The sequence below is a fragment of the Hemicordylus capensis genome, chromosome 3 (genome assembly GCF_027244095.1).
Source record: "Hemicordylus capensis ecotype Gifberg chromosome 3, rHemCap1.1.pri, whole genome shotgun sequence".
In the NCBI taxonomy this organism is placed as follows: domain Eukaryota; kingdom Metazoa; phylum Chordata; class Lepidosauria; order Squamata; family Cordylidae; genus Hemicordylus; species Hemicordylus capensis.
The window spans coordinates 44,589,410-44,608,220 of record NC_069659.1 but is presented as its reverse complement, the minus strand read 5'-3'; the positions used below and the strand labels follow the sequence as shown (position 1 = coordinate 44,608,220).

Here is an 18,811-nt window from a genome sequence, read left to right as displayed (position 1 = left end):
TTTTCCAGCAATAGCTTCTTGATGACCTTTCTGATGATGGGGGCGGGAGGAAAGGTGTATAGAAGGCCACGGAGCGTGGAGAGCGTCCGTCCCTTCCGCACTGGGAGATTGGTACCGGCACATGAAGCGGGGGAGTTGGTGATTGGAGGGAGATGCAAACAGGTCCACCAGTGGATGGCCGAGCAACCTGGACAGCTGGGTGAAGACTTCCGGATGAAGAGACCATTCTCCTGGATCGAGAGATTTCCGGCTGAGCCAGTCCGCCAGATCGTTTCCTCGCCCTTGACGTGTTCTGCGATGATGGAGGGGATGTTGTTCTCCGCCCAATGGAAGAGGAGATCCGCTTCCGCCATTAGTTGTCTGGACCTGGTTCCCCGCTGCCGGTTGACGTGAGCTGTCACAGTTACATTGTTGGTCCTGAGGAGAATGTGTCGACCTTGGAGCATGGCTTGGAAGTGAAGGAGCGCTAGTCTGGCTGCTCGAAGTTCCAGCCAGTTGATGGGATGTGTGGATTCTTCTGTTGACCAAGCAGCTTGCACCATCTGGCCTTGGCAATGAGCCCCCCAACCCAAGAGGCTGGCATCGGTCGTGACTATAATGCGACGGGGTTCCGTCAAGGACCTGCCCTCGAGGAGAGCAGGGGACAGCCACCAATATAGGGAGCGCTTGACCAGCTGGGAAATTTCGATTTCCTTGTGGGAGACTGCCATGATGTCGTCCTGACAGGGGAGTAGTGCCCACTGGAGAGGCCGTGAATGCCACCTGGCCCACGGGGTACATTCCAGGCACGTGATCATCGATCCGAGGGCTTGGGCCAACACCATGACATTCTCCCTTTGCTTGCGTAGGAGAGGATGGAGCTGGCCGGTGATCTTTTCTATACGCTCCCTGGGGAGCCGAATCATTCCCTGGGCTGTGTCGAATAGGGCTCCCAGATGCACCAACTGTTGGGCCGGCCAGAGATGGCTCTTCTCGGAATTGATGACAAAGCCGTGGTCCTGGAGAGCAGTCACCGTTGTCTCGACATCTCTGATAGCCTGCAGCTCTGAGCGTGCGCGTATGAGCAAGTCGCCCAAAAAAGGGTGTATGGGCACCCCCTGTAGGCGGAGGTGAGAGACTACGGACGCCATGATCTTTGAGAACACCCTCGGAGCTGATGACAGGCCGAAGGGCAACGCTCGATATTGGTAGTGGTTGCCCCCGTAGGCAAAGTGGAGATGTTGCCGGTCCTGGGGACAGATAGGGGTATGAAGGTAGGCCTCCAAGAGGTCCGCGGATGCCAGAAAGTCACCTGGGCGAACAGCCTCCTTTATGGTGTGGAGGGACTCCATCCGAAACTTCCACTTCTGGACAAATCGATTGAAGGCCTTGAGGTCCAATACCGCCCTCCAGGAGCCGTCCTTTTTCGGAACCAAGAACAGGATGGAGTAGGTGCCGAGAAATCTTTGCAATGATGGTACGAGTTCTATTGCTCGAATGTTCAACAGGTGATTCACTGCTTGAAGCATCCGCTGATGTTTGCAAGGGTTGGTGGACCTGGGAGTAGGGAGAAAGTGGAGCCGAGGGGGCGAGGAAAGTTCTATTGAATAACCGTGCGTGACGACATCTAGAACCCAGGCATCTGAGGCTGTGGAGAACCAAGTTGTGCAGAATTCCGACAGCCTGCCCCCCATGGGAATGGCGTCATTGTTTGCGCTGGGAGCTGGGAGAGTTAAATTGCTTGGTGGCGGAGCCTCTGGAGTTACCACGGAATCTTGGTCGCCACTGTGGTCTGCTGGCACCTCTGAATGGTTGGGGCCTGGCGTCCCTGTTCGGGTTGCCTTGGGAGAAGGGTTGTCTGTAGGGACGAAAGGACGGCCGTGATCCACGAAAAAAGTGCCTAGAGCCCCTACGAGAAGAGGGCATTGCCTTTTTCTTATCTTGTGTTTCGACCAGGACCGGTTCTAGAGCCGGGCCGAAAAGGTCTGACCCAGCAAAAGGGGCTGATGTTAATTCCAATTTGGATTTAGAATCAACATTCCACAACTTCAACCAGAGCGCACGCCGAACAGCTACCCCGGCCGCCATGGCCCTGGAGGAATGCTGGATACAGTCTAAGCTTGAATCAGCAGTCAAGGCTGCCGCCTTGGCCATTTTGTTTATGCCCTGTCGTAGTTTGGGCAGCTCAGGAGGAACTAGTTTGACCAGCTCCTTGGCCCAGAGCACGGATGCCCGGGCAAAGATGGAGTTGGTAGTGGCTATCTTTATGGTCGTGGCTGAGGCATCATGGACCTTCTTGAGGAGTGTGTCACAACGCCTGTCCTCTTGGGATTTTAGCTGTTCCTGCCCCTCAGCATGCACTAACACCCCTGACACCAGTTGAGCCACTGGTGGATCCACTTTGGGCGTGGCTAACAATTTAGATACGTCTACAGGCAACTGGTAATGCTTTTTTAGAATGTTGCCGAGAGGTTTGGTGGAGGCAGGGCGCTGCCATTCCGCGCACATCACTTTCCGAAAGAGGGGTGGAAAGGGAACCACAGGAACAGCCGTTTCCGCATCTGGAAAGACCTGAAGATCGAGCGTAGCCACTGGTTGCGCAGGTTCAGACGGAGACACATCGTGAATTGTGCGCTTAGCCTTAGACAAAAGAACTTCGAAATCTGCTGAGGAGAAAAGTCTGGTAGAATTAGAAATGGGAGGGGGCATCTCCTCCTCAGACAGTTCCCCCTCTTCCTTATCTGAATCATTAGGCCCCGAAGGGAACCTAGGTGTGGGGTGCTCTGAGTCACTTCCAGAAGGAAGAACTGGTACCTCTGCGGGAGTAGGTCTGGCCGGCAGTTGGGGAATCAAGGGGGCATTAGCGCCCCTCTCTGTTGCTGCCAATGCTTGTCCTTGTTGTTTGTTTCATACACAGATGTTTGTTGTGTACTTTGATAATCTAGTTACTGCAGGAAACATTGATCTGAAACTGGATGACCTTTCAGAAGAACTCAGAATTGTTCTATGATTACTTGAAAAGGGTTTTTCAGGATGAAGAACAAATAGTGAATATTTAGTGGATAGAAATTGCTTTGAGATGGAAAAATGATCAAACGGCAACTAAATTAGAACCATTATAGAGAATCTGGAATGTAGTGCAGTTGGCCCAACTGACCTATTTGGTGAATGTTTGCGAGGGTTGATCAGATATTAAATATTTTAAATATAAAATATCTGTTTATTTTAGTTGCAGGAATTGTTTTGTTGGATATTTTTGAGGCTCTTGGATATTTTTGAGACTTTTTAAATATATTGGAGCAATGTTTTGATAGTAATAATTAGGCCTGTGCTATGGTGGCACTGAAGCCAAATAATGGTGTGGCAACAGGTGTGCATGGGGAGTGCTGGATTCCCCCCTCCCCTTCCAAATGCTTTCTCCTCCTTGTGGTCCCCATACACACTTCCCAGCATCCTAGTGATCGCTAGGCTGGTACCATGTTCTGCTTCTCATACAGTAGCCCCCCACCCACACTGGAATGACACAGTACTGTGTGGAATTGGCAGCACTGCAAGCAGCTTCCTCTGCACGCTACCAATGTGATGGTGCAAATTATTCAGGTTTGGTAATGCTGAAGCACAAGCCTAGTAATACCTTTTTTTTAGTAATTTTTAAAAAATACTCAATATGAATGACTGGGATGGTAAAAGTACAGCTTCAGGAAGGGTGAAGTGAAGGAGCCATTGGAAATCAAACTGCTTTTTCTCGTCTACATCAGAACTTGGGCTGTTGATAGAATTTGTGAATAAATGAACAGTTTTTGTTTAATACCCTCAAATCACAAACACATAAGCAGATAAAGACAGGTAGAATGTCTTGTTTTGGATGCTTGAGTTCAGGCATTTTATACAGTGCTGTGTTACAGGATTAGCAAGTCCTCCCAGCTATGTCATTGGGGTGGGTGTTCTGGCTTTGTGTAGAATTTCTCCATTTTTGTGTACCTAGTACAATAACTAAAACAGATCTCCAGCTTTGTTAATATAAAGACTAACATGTTTCTCTATACTTTGCTCTCTGCCTTCTGAGAAGCCTGTGTGCTTTGATTAGTGCTGGAGACAGCAGTGAATAATTGCTAGATCATATGTTTTTCTAAAAATGGAGGGACAGGCATTATTGTTTCTTTGCCCCAGTGGCCCTGAGTACATGTTCAAATTGGTGCCTAGCATCTAGTGAAACTTGAGTATTTATAGGTAGGAACATAGGAAGCTGCCTTATAGCGAGTCAGACCATTGGTCCATCTAGCTCAATATTGTCTACATATATTGGCTGTGGCTTCTTCAAGGTCAGTCTCGAATTAGCTATTTGGGGGCAAGGTGCTTGAGGGTGTGGTGGTGACCCAACTCCAGAGGTTTTTGGATGTGACTGATTATCTTGATCCATATCAGTCTGGCTTCTGTCCTGGCTTTTGGACAGAAACTGTTTTGGTCACCTTGGTTGATGACTTCCGCTGGAAACTGGACAGGGGGTATGCTTCCTTGTTGGTTTTGCTAGTATTCCTTGCAGCTTTCAATACCATTGATCATGGTATCCTTCTGGATTGCCTTATTGGTGTAGGATGGGACTATGTCATGGTAGTTCCAGTCCTACTTAGAGGGCAAGTTCCAGAAAGTAGGATTGGGGGAGGACTGCTCACTCCTTTGGTTACGTGTGAGGTCTGGCAATGTTCACCCAGAGCTCCCAAATGTGGGTTTGTGGGCAGATGCTCTGCCCAGGATTGCCCTAGGAATCCTGGTGGAGCGTCAGCCCTTGCCTCCAGAATTCAGTTTGTGTCACATGCAGTGCTCAGATCCAGCTTGGAACCTGGTGCCAGCCCAGCATCCAATCTCTTTGGATGCCTTTAGAAGAGTTGTCAGCCTGGTAGCCTTGGATGTTTTCCTCCCAGAGAAGGCCTTACTGCAGCACTGAAGCTGGATCTCCTGCCCCAAATCCACCCCTTCCTTTTCATTGCTCTCAGCAGACCAGAAGTCTAAACTACTACGCCTCGTTCTCTTCCCCCTCCCTTCTCATCCTTGTTCTCTTTTGCAAGCATGTGTGTTCTCACTCTCTCTCAAAAGCCTTCAACCTGCTCTGCAGTCAGCACTTAAATGATAATGCCACTCTATCCTGTGCTGGTCAGATTTCACTTAAAATACTGATTCCAATTTTGGGCACCACATTTTAAGGCCACTAATAAACTGTAGCAAATTCCAAGGAGGGCAAGAGACGGTGATGGGTCTAGAAACCGAGTCTTGAGGAATGACTTAACACAAGGAGTTATGTTTAGACTGCAGAAGAGAAGATAGAGGTGAGATATGATAGCCCTCTTCAAATATCTGAAGGGCTGTTGCCTTGTGCTGAAATGACAATGAAGCAGCAGATTCAGGCAAGAGATTAGGAGGAATTTCTTAACACGGAAATCTGTTCAATGACAGAACAATTTGCCTTGCACAATGATGAGCTCTCCTTTGCTAGATGTTTTCAAACAGATGCTGGATAGCCATCTGTTAGGGATGCTGTAGCAGATTCCTGCAATGAGCAAAGGGTTGGACTAGAAGACCGCCAAGGTCCCTTCCAACTCTAAAATTATTTGATTCAATACCTGAATATTGTGTTCTCTTTGAAGCTAATGTAACTCTTTGAAAAGCCCAAGCCTCTGAACGCTGGATGTTTTACACTTCACTATCTGGGCCTGATCCATAGTTACACATGCTTGCTGCTGTGTTCATCAATCTGCTGTCCTGGATAGATAGCTGCCTGCTTCCCCAAGTGCTCAGAATTGGCTACAGAAGGGAAGGGTTCCCTAGCTTTAAGAGGAATTCCCCCCAAATCCATCTGCTGTCCCAGAACTGAACATACAACTACGTGTAGATGTATATGAGACATGGGGCCAAGCAAGCGTGGTAATATCTCCTGCACTATATCTTAAACCTTTTATGAACTGCAAACTTTTGGGCTCTTTCAACTTTACCAACTTTTTCCCCCCGCACCTCACCCCTTGCCAGGCATGTAGCTAGGGGAAGGTGGACTCATGTTCACCCCTCTCCCCAGCTGCCCCTCACATCCCTTGCATGTGATGTCACATGCAGGGTGTGTGGTCAGCACCTAGAATGGCCCCGCACAGCCCTCTGGATCTCATTTCTTTGCCGGCAATGGAGCACGTCTGCTTTGCAGTGGCTACCAACTCGAGAGGAGGGGCAAAGGGTTAGGGTAATAGTTCATTATTTCCTTGCAAATTAAGGTGGTGGTAAAGTAAAGTTGTGCCATCAAGTCAGTGTCGACTCCTGGCGACCACAGAGCCCTGTGGTTGTCTTTGGTAGAATACAGGAGGGGTTTACCATTGCCATCTCCTGCACAGTGTGAGATGATGCCTTTCAGCATCTTCCTGTATCACTGCTGCCCGATATAGGTGTTTCCCATACCAGCGGGGATTCAAACCAGCAATCTTGTGCTCCCTAGGCAAGTTACTTCCCTGCTGTGCCATTAGGCGGTTGTTTAATCTTTAAAAAAAAAAAAAAATCAAATCTTGAGCATTGCATGCATTCTGGATCAGGACAAGCACAATATCAAAACTTGGATGAGTAACTTTTCAGTAGGCATAACCAAAGAGATGGAGATTCCAAAGGAGGAAGGAATCACATTTATTCCTACACATGCACCCCACCTCAATCATTACATATAAAAAAATAATTGCTCCAAACTGTTCAGTGGCTGAAGAAGAGGGAAGTTACATACAGTGTTCCCTCTAAGGCATGTGCACACACACAAGTTTTTTGATATCAGCTCAGTTAATTTTAGATCCTGCTCAGGTTGAATCTGTAAGGTCCCATTCTGAATGCATGTGTGTGCGCACTGCCTTGATACTGCTGCCCAAAACAAAACACATTCCGCACACAGATAACAAGTTGTTCTAGTACGAACTAATCAGCCTAATTTCCTTTCACTTTCTCTACAATTGGACTAAATTTGGTTCAAATCGAGGTCCACAAGTTAGATCTCTTGCACCTCAAATGTTCATGTGTCCGCCATCTTGGATCGGGGTGGATGACATTATTACAAACTATGCCATGAAGGAGTCCCTGTGTGTCAGTCACTACAACTGTACTCGATTTGGTTCATATTGGTCCAGGCGTTGCAAAGTTGATGAGTGGTGACACACAGACATAGAATGCCGGGTGATCTCATACGCTTACTGGAAAGTAGGCTAAAAACAATTAGAGAGAACATTGCTTACAGGACCTCTAGATACTCCAGAGGGGCCTGAATACTCCAGCCAAGCGTGTGTGCACGCACGTACGCACACACCTACACACCTAATTCTAAATGATTGTCTGACTTTGGATTTGTTCTTGCATTATTTAATTTCAGTTCCTGATTTTCCTATAGCTCTGAATGCCTTTAATCTTATAGCTTCTTCAGGATACCAATATCCTATGATTCATCAAGTGCATTTTACTTCAGATCTTGGAACAATGGGAACTCTGGTGATGGCAATGCCAAGAGGAGTACAATGAAGTATTTGTTCCAGGAAGATAAGCAAAGCCTGGGGAGGTCATATGACAGCACCTGTTCGTCTTTACGCTTGCTAGTCAGGAACTGGAGCAGTGGGGCACCTTGGACTCTTGACCTGAAATTGGGCTTCATAGACCAGACTTCTGAGTCCTTCCAGCTCCTGTCCATCAAACATGGAGGCAGTTAGCAGAGGGAGCCACTGAGAGTTGCAAAGCCAGTTAAGTTGTGCAAGATCCCAGGGCTAAGCAGCTTGAGCATAGCTGTGAGTTCCTCTGCTAGCCACTTCCACAGAGCTGGTTTGCAGAGGGGCCTGTTGCCATGGAAACAGCTAGCAGAGGGAATCGATGGCTGATGTCTTTGCTAGCACAAGGCATGTCAGCATATGAATATCCTGGAGTTAACAGCCTTGCCCAAGCAATGGCAGCAAGCTTCCCCCCTCTCCGAAAAAGATGTCCCACTAACTGGCCTTTCAAAGTGGTGATTCCCATATATTTAGCAGGGGGAGAGCAACTGTCCCCATTCAACCCCAGCACAGTGTCCCTACAGTGACTGTTGTTGGTGTTTATTTAGTGTTTCTTTTTAGACTGAGTCTTTCCAGGACAGAGCACCATCTTTTTCTTTTTGTCTGTGTGAACCACTCTGAGAACTTTTGTTGGTAAATGGTACAGTCACCCCTCGCCAACTGCGAGGGTTCCATTCCTGGGAAACCTCACGGTTGGCGAATTCGCAGTAGACGAGCCACTGAAACCAATTTATTTATTTTATTTATTACATTTATATCCTGCTCTTCCTCCAAGGAGCTCAAAGTGGTGTACATGCTTATTTGTATCCTTGCAACAACCCTGTGAGGTAGGTTAGACTGAGAGATACATGACTGGCCCAGGGTCATCCAGTGAGTTTCATGGCTGAATGGGGATTCAAACTCAGGTTTTCCCAGTCCTAGTCCAACACTCTGGCAAACAGGGTTAGGGGAATCGCAGTTGCGGAAAGACAGAAAATAAGGTTAAAAAATAGATAAAATCACCCCCCTTAGCCCTGAAAATAACCCCCAGAAATTTCTTCCAAAAAACTTGCTTTTTAAAACTTGCCAGACTGCGGATACTCGGGTTGTGGTTGGCGGGGGTGGCCACAATTTCCCAGTCGCGGATACTCAAATCTGCGATTGGGAAAACTGTGATTAGTGAGAGATGACTGTATATAGATTATGATGATACAAGAACCAAAGGAACTTCTTAAGTTTGATGAATATGGATGGCAAAAAAAAGCAGATGACATTTTGGTGCCACAAATGCAATATTCCTTCTGCACATTATATATTAGAGGCAGGAGTAGCCTCCTAGATACCTGTGCCGCTGTTCTCTGCTCTCCGCTGAAAAGGGGTAAAGGGGAGAGTAGTTCTGAGCCATTCAATGTAAGTGTCATAAAGCAGGAAAAAGTATAGTTTCCAGAAAACTCAAAAGGTTCCAAAGTCTTTGGAAAACGCCCTGAAATAAAGTATTCAGAATATGTCAGGATAGGTTGGGAAGAGAGAGGAAGTAGTGGTGTTAATGCATCCTAAAAATGTATTCAGTTTCAATGAATCTTGCACATCATCATTCTGTCCAATAGTCACAATACCAGTAAACGTGCTCTCTAAAGTATAGTTAGTTGTCTCTTTCACTCCTGACCAGAAGCCAGTCGGTTTGCAGTAGCGGCATTCTCACACTGAAAGGGACACTTTCAGTCTTTCAGTCCTTGTCCAGAAAAAGTTGCTTCTGACTCCATCCAAGCAGTGTTTTATCTAATTTTTTTTCATCTGTGTGTGGAATGAGTTTTGTTCTGGGCAGCAGTATCAAGACAGTGTGTGCCACATGCATTCAAAGTGGGACATTTCTGATTTAACCTGAGCAGGATCTAAAATTAACTGAGTGGACATCAAAAAATGTGAGCACGCACATGCCTAGAGGGAACACTGCATCCAAGTGACTTAGGCTGTGGAAGACATTCTCTGTGTGCACTAAATGTCCAGGGTCCTCATTGATGGGGGGGAGGGGCAGGGGGATAACATATTTCCATATTGTTGCCGTTCAGATCTGCAGTCTGCTCTCTGCTGCTTTTAAAAAAAAAGATGACTCTACTCATGATTTACACTGGTGTTCAAATCTGCTTAGTTAACACAAGTTTTCTGCACTCACCTTGAGCATAGCTGTTACCAGCAGCTGTTAGATTTATGTTGAACATTTATGTTAAACATTATTACAAGTTGGATCATTCTTTTTAAATCCATATAAAGCTGTTTCATATCTCATCCTTTGCAGATATAGTGAAAAAAATCTACATATTTGTAAACATCCTTCTCTATAACTTCCTTTTTCTTTTGGTTAATCTCAGGCTTTCTTGAGCCTTGCCATCAAATTATACCACTACCATTAGTACTACTACAGCAGACAAGCATTTTCCTAGTGTAATATATTAAACTACTATGGCTGTGACTTAAAAGTCATTCTTAAAAATGTGCCTAAGTGATTTCCTGAGCATGAACTTAGTACTGTTTTAGTGCCAGGAAGTCTTCTTGTTAGGAAAAGGGTGGTGGTGCAGGAGAGTGGTAATGAATCCATGCAGACACAGTTCCTACTGACAGACAATTCAGCTAATGTATTGATACAGTTTACAAACGTTCCTTTCTCAATGGAGCTGGTGTGTCATCCAGAAGTCCAGTTTGCCAACTATGGACAATCTGTGTGTATTGGTTGACTCTCATAAGCCCTGTTTGGCAGGGCGGGAGATGTTGTACTAGTATACAGCATCCCAGAGAGTGTGCCTGGAAGCCCAACCCAGTGCTGACGCGCCAGGAAACTTCACACTCCCCATACTCTTTACAGTTACAGTGTTTGTATGAAGATGGAAATCCATTAAGTATGATGGTGATTGCTTCTGTGATCAGAAGGCTGGGGATCTGGATCAAATGCCACCTTCCGTCCACATGAATAAAAAGCACAACTTGGGATACAGCCCTTCATTTTCCAGACCAGCTGAATACTGTGATTAAACAGTTGAAACGCATTGTCAAAGTATTGTTTCTCACAGTGTGGCCTGTGTACAAAAGAAATCATACAAGATGCCCTTCCTGTTTTTTGTTTCTTCTTTGTAAAAGTCATTGGACTTCTTGAGTGCAGGAACAGATTTGCTCCAAATAGGCCTGGAACGGGAAGCAAGGTTGGCATTACTGTAGTGCCTTGGCCCCTTGGCTATAAACCAGCTTAGGTTTGCAATGGTGTTGTAATGCTCTTGCTGTGCTGGTGCAATGTCATATTGAGCTATGAGCTGGCATTGCAATTGGTGTGCCCCTGGCGTAAGCAGGATCAGTTCATCAGAATAATAAATAGAATTGGTCAATGTATAGCTTTGTACCAGCCTCAGATATCAAGGTTTCTATTGATTGTGAAAATAAAACGTTTTTAATTTCAAAATGCTAATTGAAGCTCAGCAACCCACTGACCCCGGGAAGTTGCATTGTATACTTAATAGCTCTTGCTATTAAAAGCAAATGAAGGGCTGTACAATTACATTTTTCCTCCTTGAATACATATGTGGAAAACTTGTAAAAATTGGAAATCCACATGAATTTTGTAAGAAAGTAGTGGGAAGCCTCTTGATGGTGCCTATTGTGGACTCTTCCCAGCAAAATTCATGTGAAGTTTGCATTTCAACATATAACGTTTCCCAAATGTATTATTTTATAAAGTACTATTCCCTAAGAAATATATTGTCTAAATTAGCACCAAATGTCACTAGCCAGCATTGCAGAAGAGTGCATCCCAATGAATGAAAACACTTATTCTGACCAAGTTTTCATGGTAGATTTCTCTCTCTCCCCACCCTTAATCTTCTCTGCCAGTTGGACCCTTGACCATCACCTTTGATATGCTACCCAGTGAAAGAACAATCATCGACAAAAATCCTTATGTCCAATTAGGTGGCCACTACAGCCCTCCCCATTGCTTGGCCCGTTACAAAATTGCTATCATCGTACCGCACAGAAATCGCGAGAAGCACCTGCGTCATTTTCTCTATTACGTTCACCCCTTCCTCCAGCGTCAGCAGCTTCACTACTGCATCTACTTGATTCATCAGGTAAGTCAAGCCAGACCAAAGGCATGTTGCAGGCCTCTCACTTGAGGGGTCATGTGTTTTTTGAATAAAGTGTGCCAACACAAATGTTTTTTTGTTGATGAACGTGGTGTGTGGGAATATGCATGTGTAATTGTATCTACTACATTAGACTGTCTAAAAACCTCATAAAAGCAAGAGCTACTTTACCTGGAATATTCTGTAGAGTGGAAATACAAAATGTCAAGGATGATGTAGCTTTTTAAATTGCATGTGGTTCATCTCTCAATCAATCATGCTGCTTGTGTGCCAGACAGGGAAAGCAGGCTGAGAGTGCAGCATAGTCTAAGTTATTACCAAGGATCCTTTTAGGAAATTACATGCTCCATTAATGTGATCTGTTTTTTATAAAAATAAAAGGGAAAGTACTAAAGAGGCAGTTCTTTGGTTTATTTTTTTTAAAGAATAGCTTTTCTAGTTCATTTGTGTCCAAATGTAACTAATTGAAATTCAGGTTGCATATTAACTGATACTGAAGCAAACCTGATCATTAAAACCCAACACCAAGAGGAACCAAATCCCCAGTGTAGTGCAGTCCTTGCCTGATAGCTGTACCATCTTTGGACCCTTGGTCCAGTACTGGATTCTTAGCCACTTCTTGCCTCAGATCTCTGTTTCCTCCGCCTCTTTCTTCAAACCTTTTCTACCTCTCCTCCTTCTGGTTCTTCTTTCTCAGTCCACTGCCTACACTGTACCCTTCCATCAGCCTCCTTGTCTCTCATCCTAGGACCTCCCAGCCAAACTGACAACTTTGTCACAGAAACTGGACTGCAGACTGTTTAGTTCCCCAATAACCAAACATTTTGTGCTAACAAACCAGATCTGCCAATCGTGTCAGAGGCTTCACTGCCACAGCAGCAATACAGTATAGATGTTGTGACCAGATGTTGCCCATTTATTATGTCATGGTGTTTTTGAATGTGCTCTTTCCAGGCTGGAAGTGGTCCATTTAACCGAGCAAAGCTCCTTAACATTGGAGTCCGTGAGGCCATGAAAGATAATGACTGGGACTGCCTGTTTCTGCATAATGTAAACCTAATTCCAGAGAATGATTATAATCTCTACATCTGCGATCAGTACTATCCCAAACACATGTCCAGTGCCATCGACAAGTTGCAGTACAGGTAATATCATTTGATTATGCTGGCAACCCTCATTTATTGGGGGCAAACATTCTTGTTTGTTCTGAAGCAATACCTTCTGAAGCAGAAATTAGCCCTAACAAGAGAAGAGCTTTTTGCTTTACTGTTTTTTCATTGGTGTGAACTGTAAAGAATGGTACATGCAACTCGTGTCATCTCCTGGGTAGAAATAGGCATATCCGGCCCATAAGCAGAAATGATGCTGGGGTGGTGATTGTAAATCAATGCAAAACAACAAAACACAAGTAGCTGATAAAACTAATGTATTAAATAATATCAATACCATTTTAAAATGTGCCAATGTTGGGCCTAGGTACTTCTCATAGAATCATCCCAGAACCTTTTTGCTCCTTGGCCAAGAATGGTGGAAAGTTAACTTCTTATAGAAGAGATATGCAGAAAATCATGTATCATTTATATCATAATATGCAGAATATCATTTGCACATTTTCTCATTATTGTAAGTAAGAGGATTAGAGTACAATCAAAGCATATTTGTAGGGGGGAAATTCTGTTTGGCAGTCATGATAGTTGGTGTGGTTCGTATAGTGAAATTACTACTACAAAATTATGTTGGTTTTTTGAGAGTATTTCATGATGCATCACAGATGATTGATTGATTGATTGATTGAGCCATCAAGTTGGTGTTGACTCTTAGTGATCACATAGATAGATCCTCTCCAGGATGATCTTTAATTTGGCCTCTAAGGTCTCTCAGTGGTTCATTCATTGTTGTCGTAATCAAGTCCATCCACCTTGCTGCTGGTCGTCCTCTTCTCTTTCCTTCAACTTCCCAGCATTATGGACTTTTCAAGGGAGCTGGGTTCTCACATAATGTTTCCGAAGTATGATAGTCTGAGCCTAGTCATTTGTGCCTCAAGTAAAAATTCTTGATTGATTTGTTTTATGATCCATTTGTTTGTTTTCCTGGCTGTCCATGGTATCCTCAAAAGCCTTCTCCAGCACCAAAGATCAAAAGTGTCAATATTTTTTCTATCTTGCTTCTTCAAAGCTTTCGCATCCATAGAATGTCATGGGAAAAACCATTGTCCGAACGAATCTAATATTTGTAGGTATAGACATGACACAGCATCTAAATATCCTTTATTTCTTCTATTTCTTGACTGCTGGATCCTTTACTGTTGATGGTTGATCCTAAAAGGCAAAAACTATCCACCACTTCCATGTCTTCATTATCAATTCTGAGGCTGGTTGCTGTACCTGTTGTCATTAGTTTAGTTGTCCTTACATTTAGTCGTAGTCCCATTTTTTCAATGTACTCCTTGTGCTTTCATTACTAGAGCTTGCTGATCATCCGCATTCTCAGCTATTATAGTGGTGTCATCAGCGTAGCGCAAGTTATTGATGTTTCTTCCTCCAACTTTAAAACCACGCTCATCTTCTTCCAATCCAGTTTCTCTCAGCATATGTTGAATAAATATGGAGAAAGTATGCAGCCTTATCTTACTCCTTTGCCGATCTGGAACGAGTCTGTTTCGCCGTGTTCCGTCTGGACTGTGGCTTCCTGTCCTGTGTATAGTTTTCTCATGAGAACAATGAGATGTTCTGTGCCGCCCATTTTGCTAAGGATATCCCACAACTTGACATGGTTGACACAATTGAAGGCTTTTCTGTAGTCTCTTAAGCACATATTGACTTTCTGGTATTTCTGGTATTCTTTGGCTTTCTCAATTATCCAGCATGCATCAGCAATGATGTCTCTTGTTCCTCGGCCTTTTCGGAAACCAGCTGGAACATCGGCATTTCCCTTTCCATGTAGGGCTCTAATCTGCGTTGGATGATCCTGAGCATTATTTTGCTAGCATGTTTTAATTGTAAACCGCCCTGAGCCATTTTGGAAGGGCGGTAGATAAATCAAATAAATAAATGTGAAATTAAGGATATTGTGTGATTGTTTGCACAATCTGTTAAGTCTCCTTTCTTTGGTATGGGTAGGTAGACTGACCTCTTCCAATCTGTTGGCCATTGTGTCGTTCTCCAAATTTGCTGGCATAGTTTGGTTAGAGCCTTGACGGATTCTTCTTCTGTTGCTTGCCATATTTCTGTAGCTATTCCATCAATTACTGTAGCCTTCCGACTTGGTAATGTCCAGAGTGCTGTTCTAACTTCATCTTCCCGTACTAGAGGTTCTTGCAAGTCGGGAATATCTTCTAGAGTATCTTGGATGTTGACGTCCCTGCTGTACAGATTTTGAGTATACTTCTTCCATCTCTGTTTGATCTTCTCTGAATTAGTTACTGTCTGTCCTTTGGCATCCCTTAACATACCAATTTGAGGTTGGAACCTCCGTCTGAGTTCAGAGATCTTTTGGAAAACCTTCCTAGTTTTTCTGTGTCTATTTCCATCCTCAAGGTCTTTACAGATGTCATTGTAATACTGCTCCTTGTCTCTTTGAACAGCTTTCTGAGATTCCCTATTAAGCTTCTTCCTGAGGTCTTTATCTTTCTTGACTTTGGCTTCTCTCCTCTTCTTGGCAATTTCCACCATCTGTTGTGACATCTATTTTGCTTTCTTCTGTTTCTTGGTCTTTGGCAGTCCCTTTTCACATTCATCCTTAACAACTTCTTTGATTTCATTCCACAGTTCCTCTGGTTCCCTATCAATGAGGTTCAGAACTTCAGAGGTTCCTGATGTTTTCCTTGAAAATGGTGGGAACATTCTCAAGATCATATTGTGGAAGCTGGATAGCTTTCTTTTTCCACTTTAGCTTGATTTGCACTCTTGCACATAAGCAGTTTTTGATCTGTTCCACAATCAGCCCCCGGCCACATCTTTGAGGTTATAACTGAGCTCTTCTACCTCCTTGCACCAATAATGTAATCAATTTGATTTCTGTGTGGACATCTGGTGAAGTCCATGTGTATAGGCGCCTCTTTGATTGTATGAAGAATGTGTTAGCAATGAAGAGATCATTGGCTTGGCAGAAACTTATAAACTGTGCTTCATTTCGGTTTCCTAGGCCATACAGTCCAACTGTGTTTTTCTTCTTACCTTTTCCAACTTTGGCATTCCAGTCTCCAATCACCAGCAGCACATCTTGCTTGCATATTCTGCCAATTTCAGACTGGACCTGAGCATCAAACTCATCAACTTCCTCTTCTTCTGCATCGGTCGTTGGGGTATAGACTTGAAGAACTGTCATGTTAAAGGGTTGTCCATGAAATCCAATTGATATTAGTCGGTCGCTGACCGCATTGTACCCAAGTACTGTCATTGCTATATCCTTCCTGGCTAAGAAAGCAACACCGTTCCTTCTTTGGTTTTCGTGTCCTGAGTAGTAAACAGTATGATTTTCTGACTGAAAGTGTCCTATTCCAGTCCATTTTAATTCACTGATGTCCAAGATGTCGATCTGTAGTAGATTCATTTCATCTTTCACTGTGCCAAGCTTTCCCATATTCATGCTTCTTACGTTCCACGTTCCCATTGTAATTCTGTCTTTTCAGCTTCAGATTTTCTTTTCCTGCATGGCAGCATCAGCCACTAAACGTCCAAAAGGCTTTAATCTAATCGCGTCATAAACACCATCAGTACTCTGAAAGATCCTCGGCTCTTCCTCAGTAGCATGTTGAGTGCCATCCAACCTGAGGGGCCCATCATCCGGCACAACATCGACAATCATTCTATTCTGTCTATCCATGTGGTTTTCTTGGTAAAATACAGGAGTGGTTTACCACTACTTCCTCCCGTGCAATATGAAAAGATGCCTTTGTCGTTATCACTGAAGTGACTGTTCGCCTCCAGCACCTCTCTGTATTGCTGCTGCCCAATATAGGTGCCTGCTTCACACTTTGGGTGACCCTACTGGGAGTATACCTCCCGGCGTACTTCGCTCATTCCTCCCAGGAGCACCCCCACCACCTCGATGAGGCAGCATAGCAGGACTTGGGGGGGCGGGGGGGCTCTAGCACACCTCTAAATCTGAGCTCTGGAAGAGTCAAAAGTAACAGGAGTAAGAAAAGTGGCTTTGAGCAAATGCCAGGATGATGGGTCTGAAGCAGGGGTCTGCAAATCAGAACTGGCCTTGTTAGCCAACTCTTTGTGGCAGCCAGGCCCCTCCTCAAAGGGTGGGGTTTGGTTTCTGACCTTGTGCCTCACCCCCAAAATGCAAGCCAGGGTCAGGGACAATCCTCTGTGTCCATCCTCAGCTCAGATCATGGGGGGTGCGGGGATCGTCCCTAGTGCTCTTCTCTAGCCTAGAACTGGAAAACCGGGCACGGACATCTCTGTGGCTGCCCTGTTCATGAGGCTGCTTTGCAGACATAGTGGCCAAAGCAAGCCCCTTGCCTCTCACCCCAGTGATACAATAGTTATCTGGGTCTCCCCTTCCTGGATGCACTTCTCTGCTCTTCTGCATCACCCTTGAAGAGCCCCTGTACTTACTGGCATTCACTAGAGCAGGGATTTCCAATCTTTTTAAACAAGTATACCCCTCCAGTTGCAAACTTTCAGCTCAGGTACCCCATAGAGAAGGGGTGTGTGTGTGTGTGTGTGTGTGTGTGTGTGTGTGTTTGTTTGTGCATGCACGCGTGTAAACAAACACACTAAACAAACACAAGACAAACTACTCTAGTCACTGGCCTTCCATCAGATCAAGTCACTCGTAAGTAGTCCCACTAACATCTTGTCCCATTTATTTCAATGGGAGTACTCATGAGCAACTCAATCTAGATATAAGCCAGTAACTGGAGTATTGTAATGAACATTTGTGCGCGGGGTGGGGTGTGTGTGTGTGTGTGTGTGTACATACACACACGCACACACACTCTTCTACGTTACAGTTAGTAAAACAGGTTACTCCACTCACTGTCTCACAACCACACTTAAGTTATTCATAACTTCTTATTTATTTATTAACATATTTTTATACCGCCCAAAACTTACGTCTCTGGGCGGTTTACGACAAAATACAAACAGAAAGTAAAACATTAGTTAAAAGAAAAATGAAAAGTTTAAAACATTACAACAATTTAAAATTCTTTAAAAGACTATTTTAAAACAGCATTAAAACCTTTAAAACAATATTAATTAAAGCCTGAGTGAACAGATGCATCTTTAAAGACTTTTTAAAAGCTGTCAGAGATGGGGAGGCTCTTATTTCACTAGGGAGCACATTCCAAAGCCTTGGGGCAGCAGTGGAGAAGGCCCGTCCCTGAGTGGCCACCAGACGAGCCGGCGGCAAATGCAGATGGACCTCTCCAGATGATCTCAGTGGGCAGTGGGGTTCATGACGAAGAAGACGTTCTCTTAAATACCCAGGGCCCAAGCTGTTTAGGGCTTTATAGGTTATGACCAACACCTTGTATTTTTTCTGGAAACATATCAGCAGCCAGTGTAGCTCCTTCAATACAGGAGTTATATGGTCTCTCCAAGATGACCCAGAGACCTACCTGGCTGCCACATTCTGGACCAACTGTAGTTTCTGGAGTACATACAAGGGCATAGAGTGCATTGCAGTAATCCAGTCTGGTGGTTACCAACAGATGTACCACTGTCTTGAGGTCGTTTACCTCAAGAAATGGATGCAGCTAACGTATCAGCTGAAGCTGATAGAAAGCACTTCTGGCCACCGCCTCAACCTGGGAGACCAGGGAGAGGCTCGGATCCAAAAGCACCCCTAGACTGCGTACCTTTTCCTTCTGGGGAAGTGTGACCCCATCCAGAATAGGCAGATCAAAATCGACTCTCAAGTTCCGGCCCTGCACAATGAGTACCTCCGTCTTATCTGGATTCAGTCTCAGTTTGTTATCCGTCATCCAGCCCATCACTGACTCCAGGCAGGCATTTTTATTATTTCTTGTTTACACAGTCAGACAGGTGTTATTGACTGGTTTGCTTTATCCAGACATCGAGTCCTTCCCAAGGACCTGGGATGCCAGAATTTTATTGTCAATTGTTATAGATATCGTCGCAGAATATAGGCTGTTCCCAGTAAAGCTGCTTTTTGTAATTGGCTGATGGTGATTTCTGTGGCCCCTATGGTGTTGAGGTG

At 44.6% G+C, this 18,811-nt stretch overlaps 1 protein-coding gene across 5 annotated transcripts in view; it reads left to right on the top strand.

The window, feature by feature from the left end:
- The window catches only part of LOC128350957 (beta-1,4-galactosyltransferase 3-like), a 42,281-nt gene that overhangs the window by 11,723 nt on the left and 11,747 nt on the right, over positions 1-18,811 (top strand). For all 5 annotated transcript variants that reach the window (XM_053309901.1, XM_053309898.1, XM_053309897.1 and 2 more), the window contains exons 3-4: positions 11,385-11,620; positions 12,590-12,780. In XM_053309901.1, the coding sequence (XP_053165876.1) occupies positions 11,385-11,620; positions 12,590-12,780 (427 nt within the window). The remainder of the gene's footprint in view (positions 1-11,384; positions 11,621-12,589; positions 12,781-18,811) is intronic.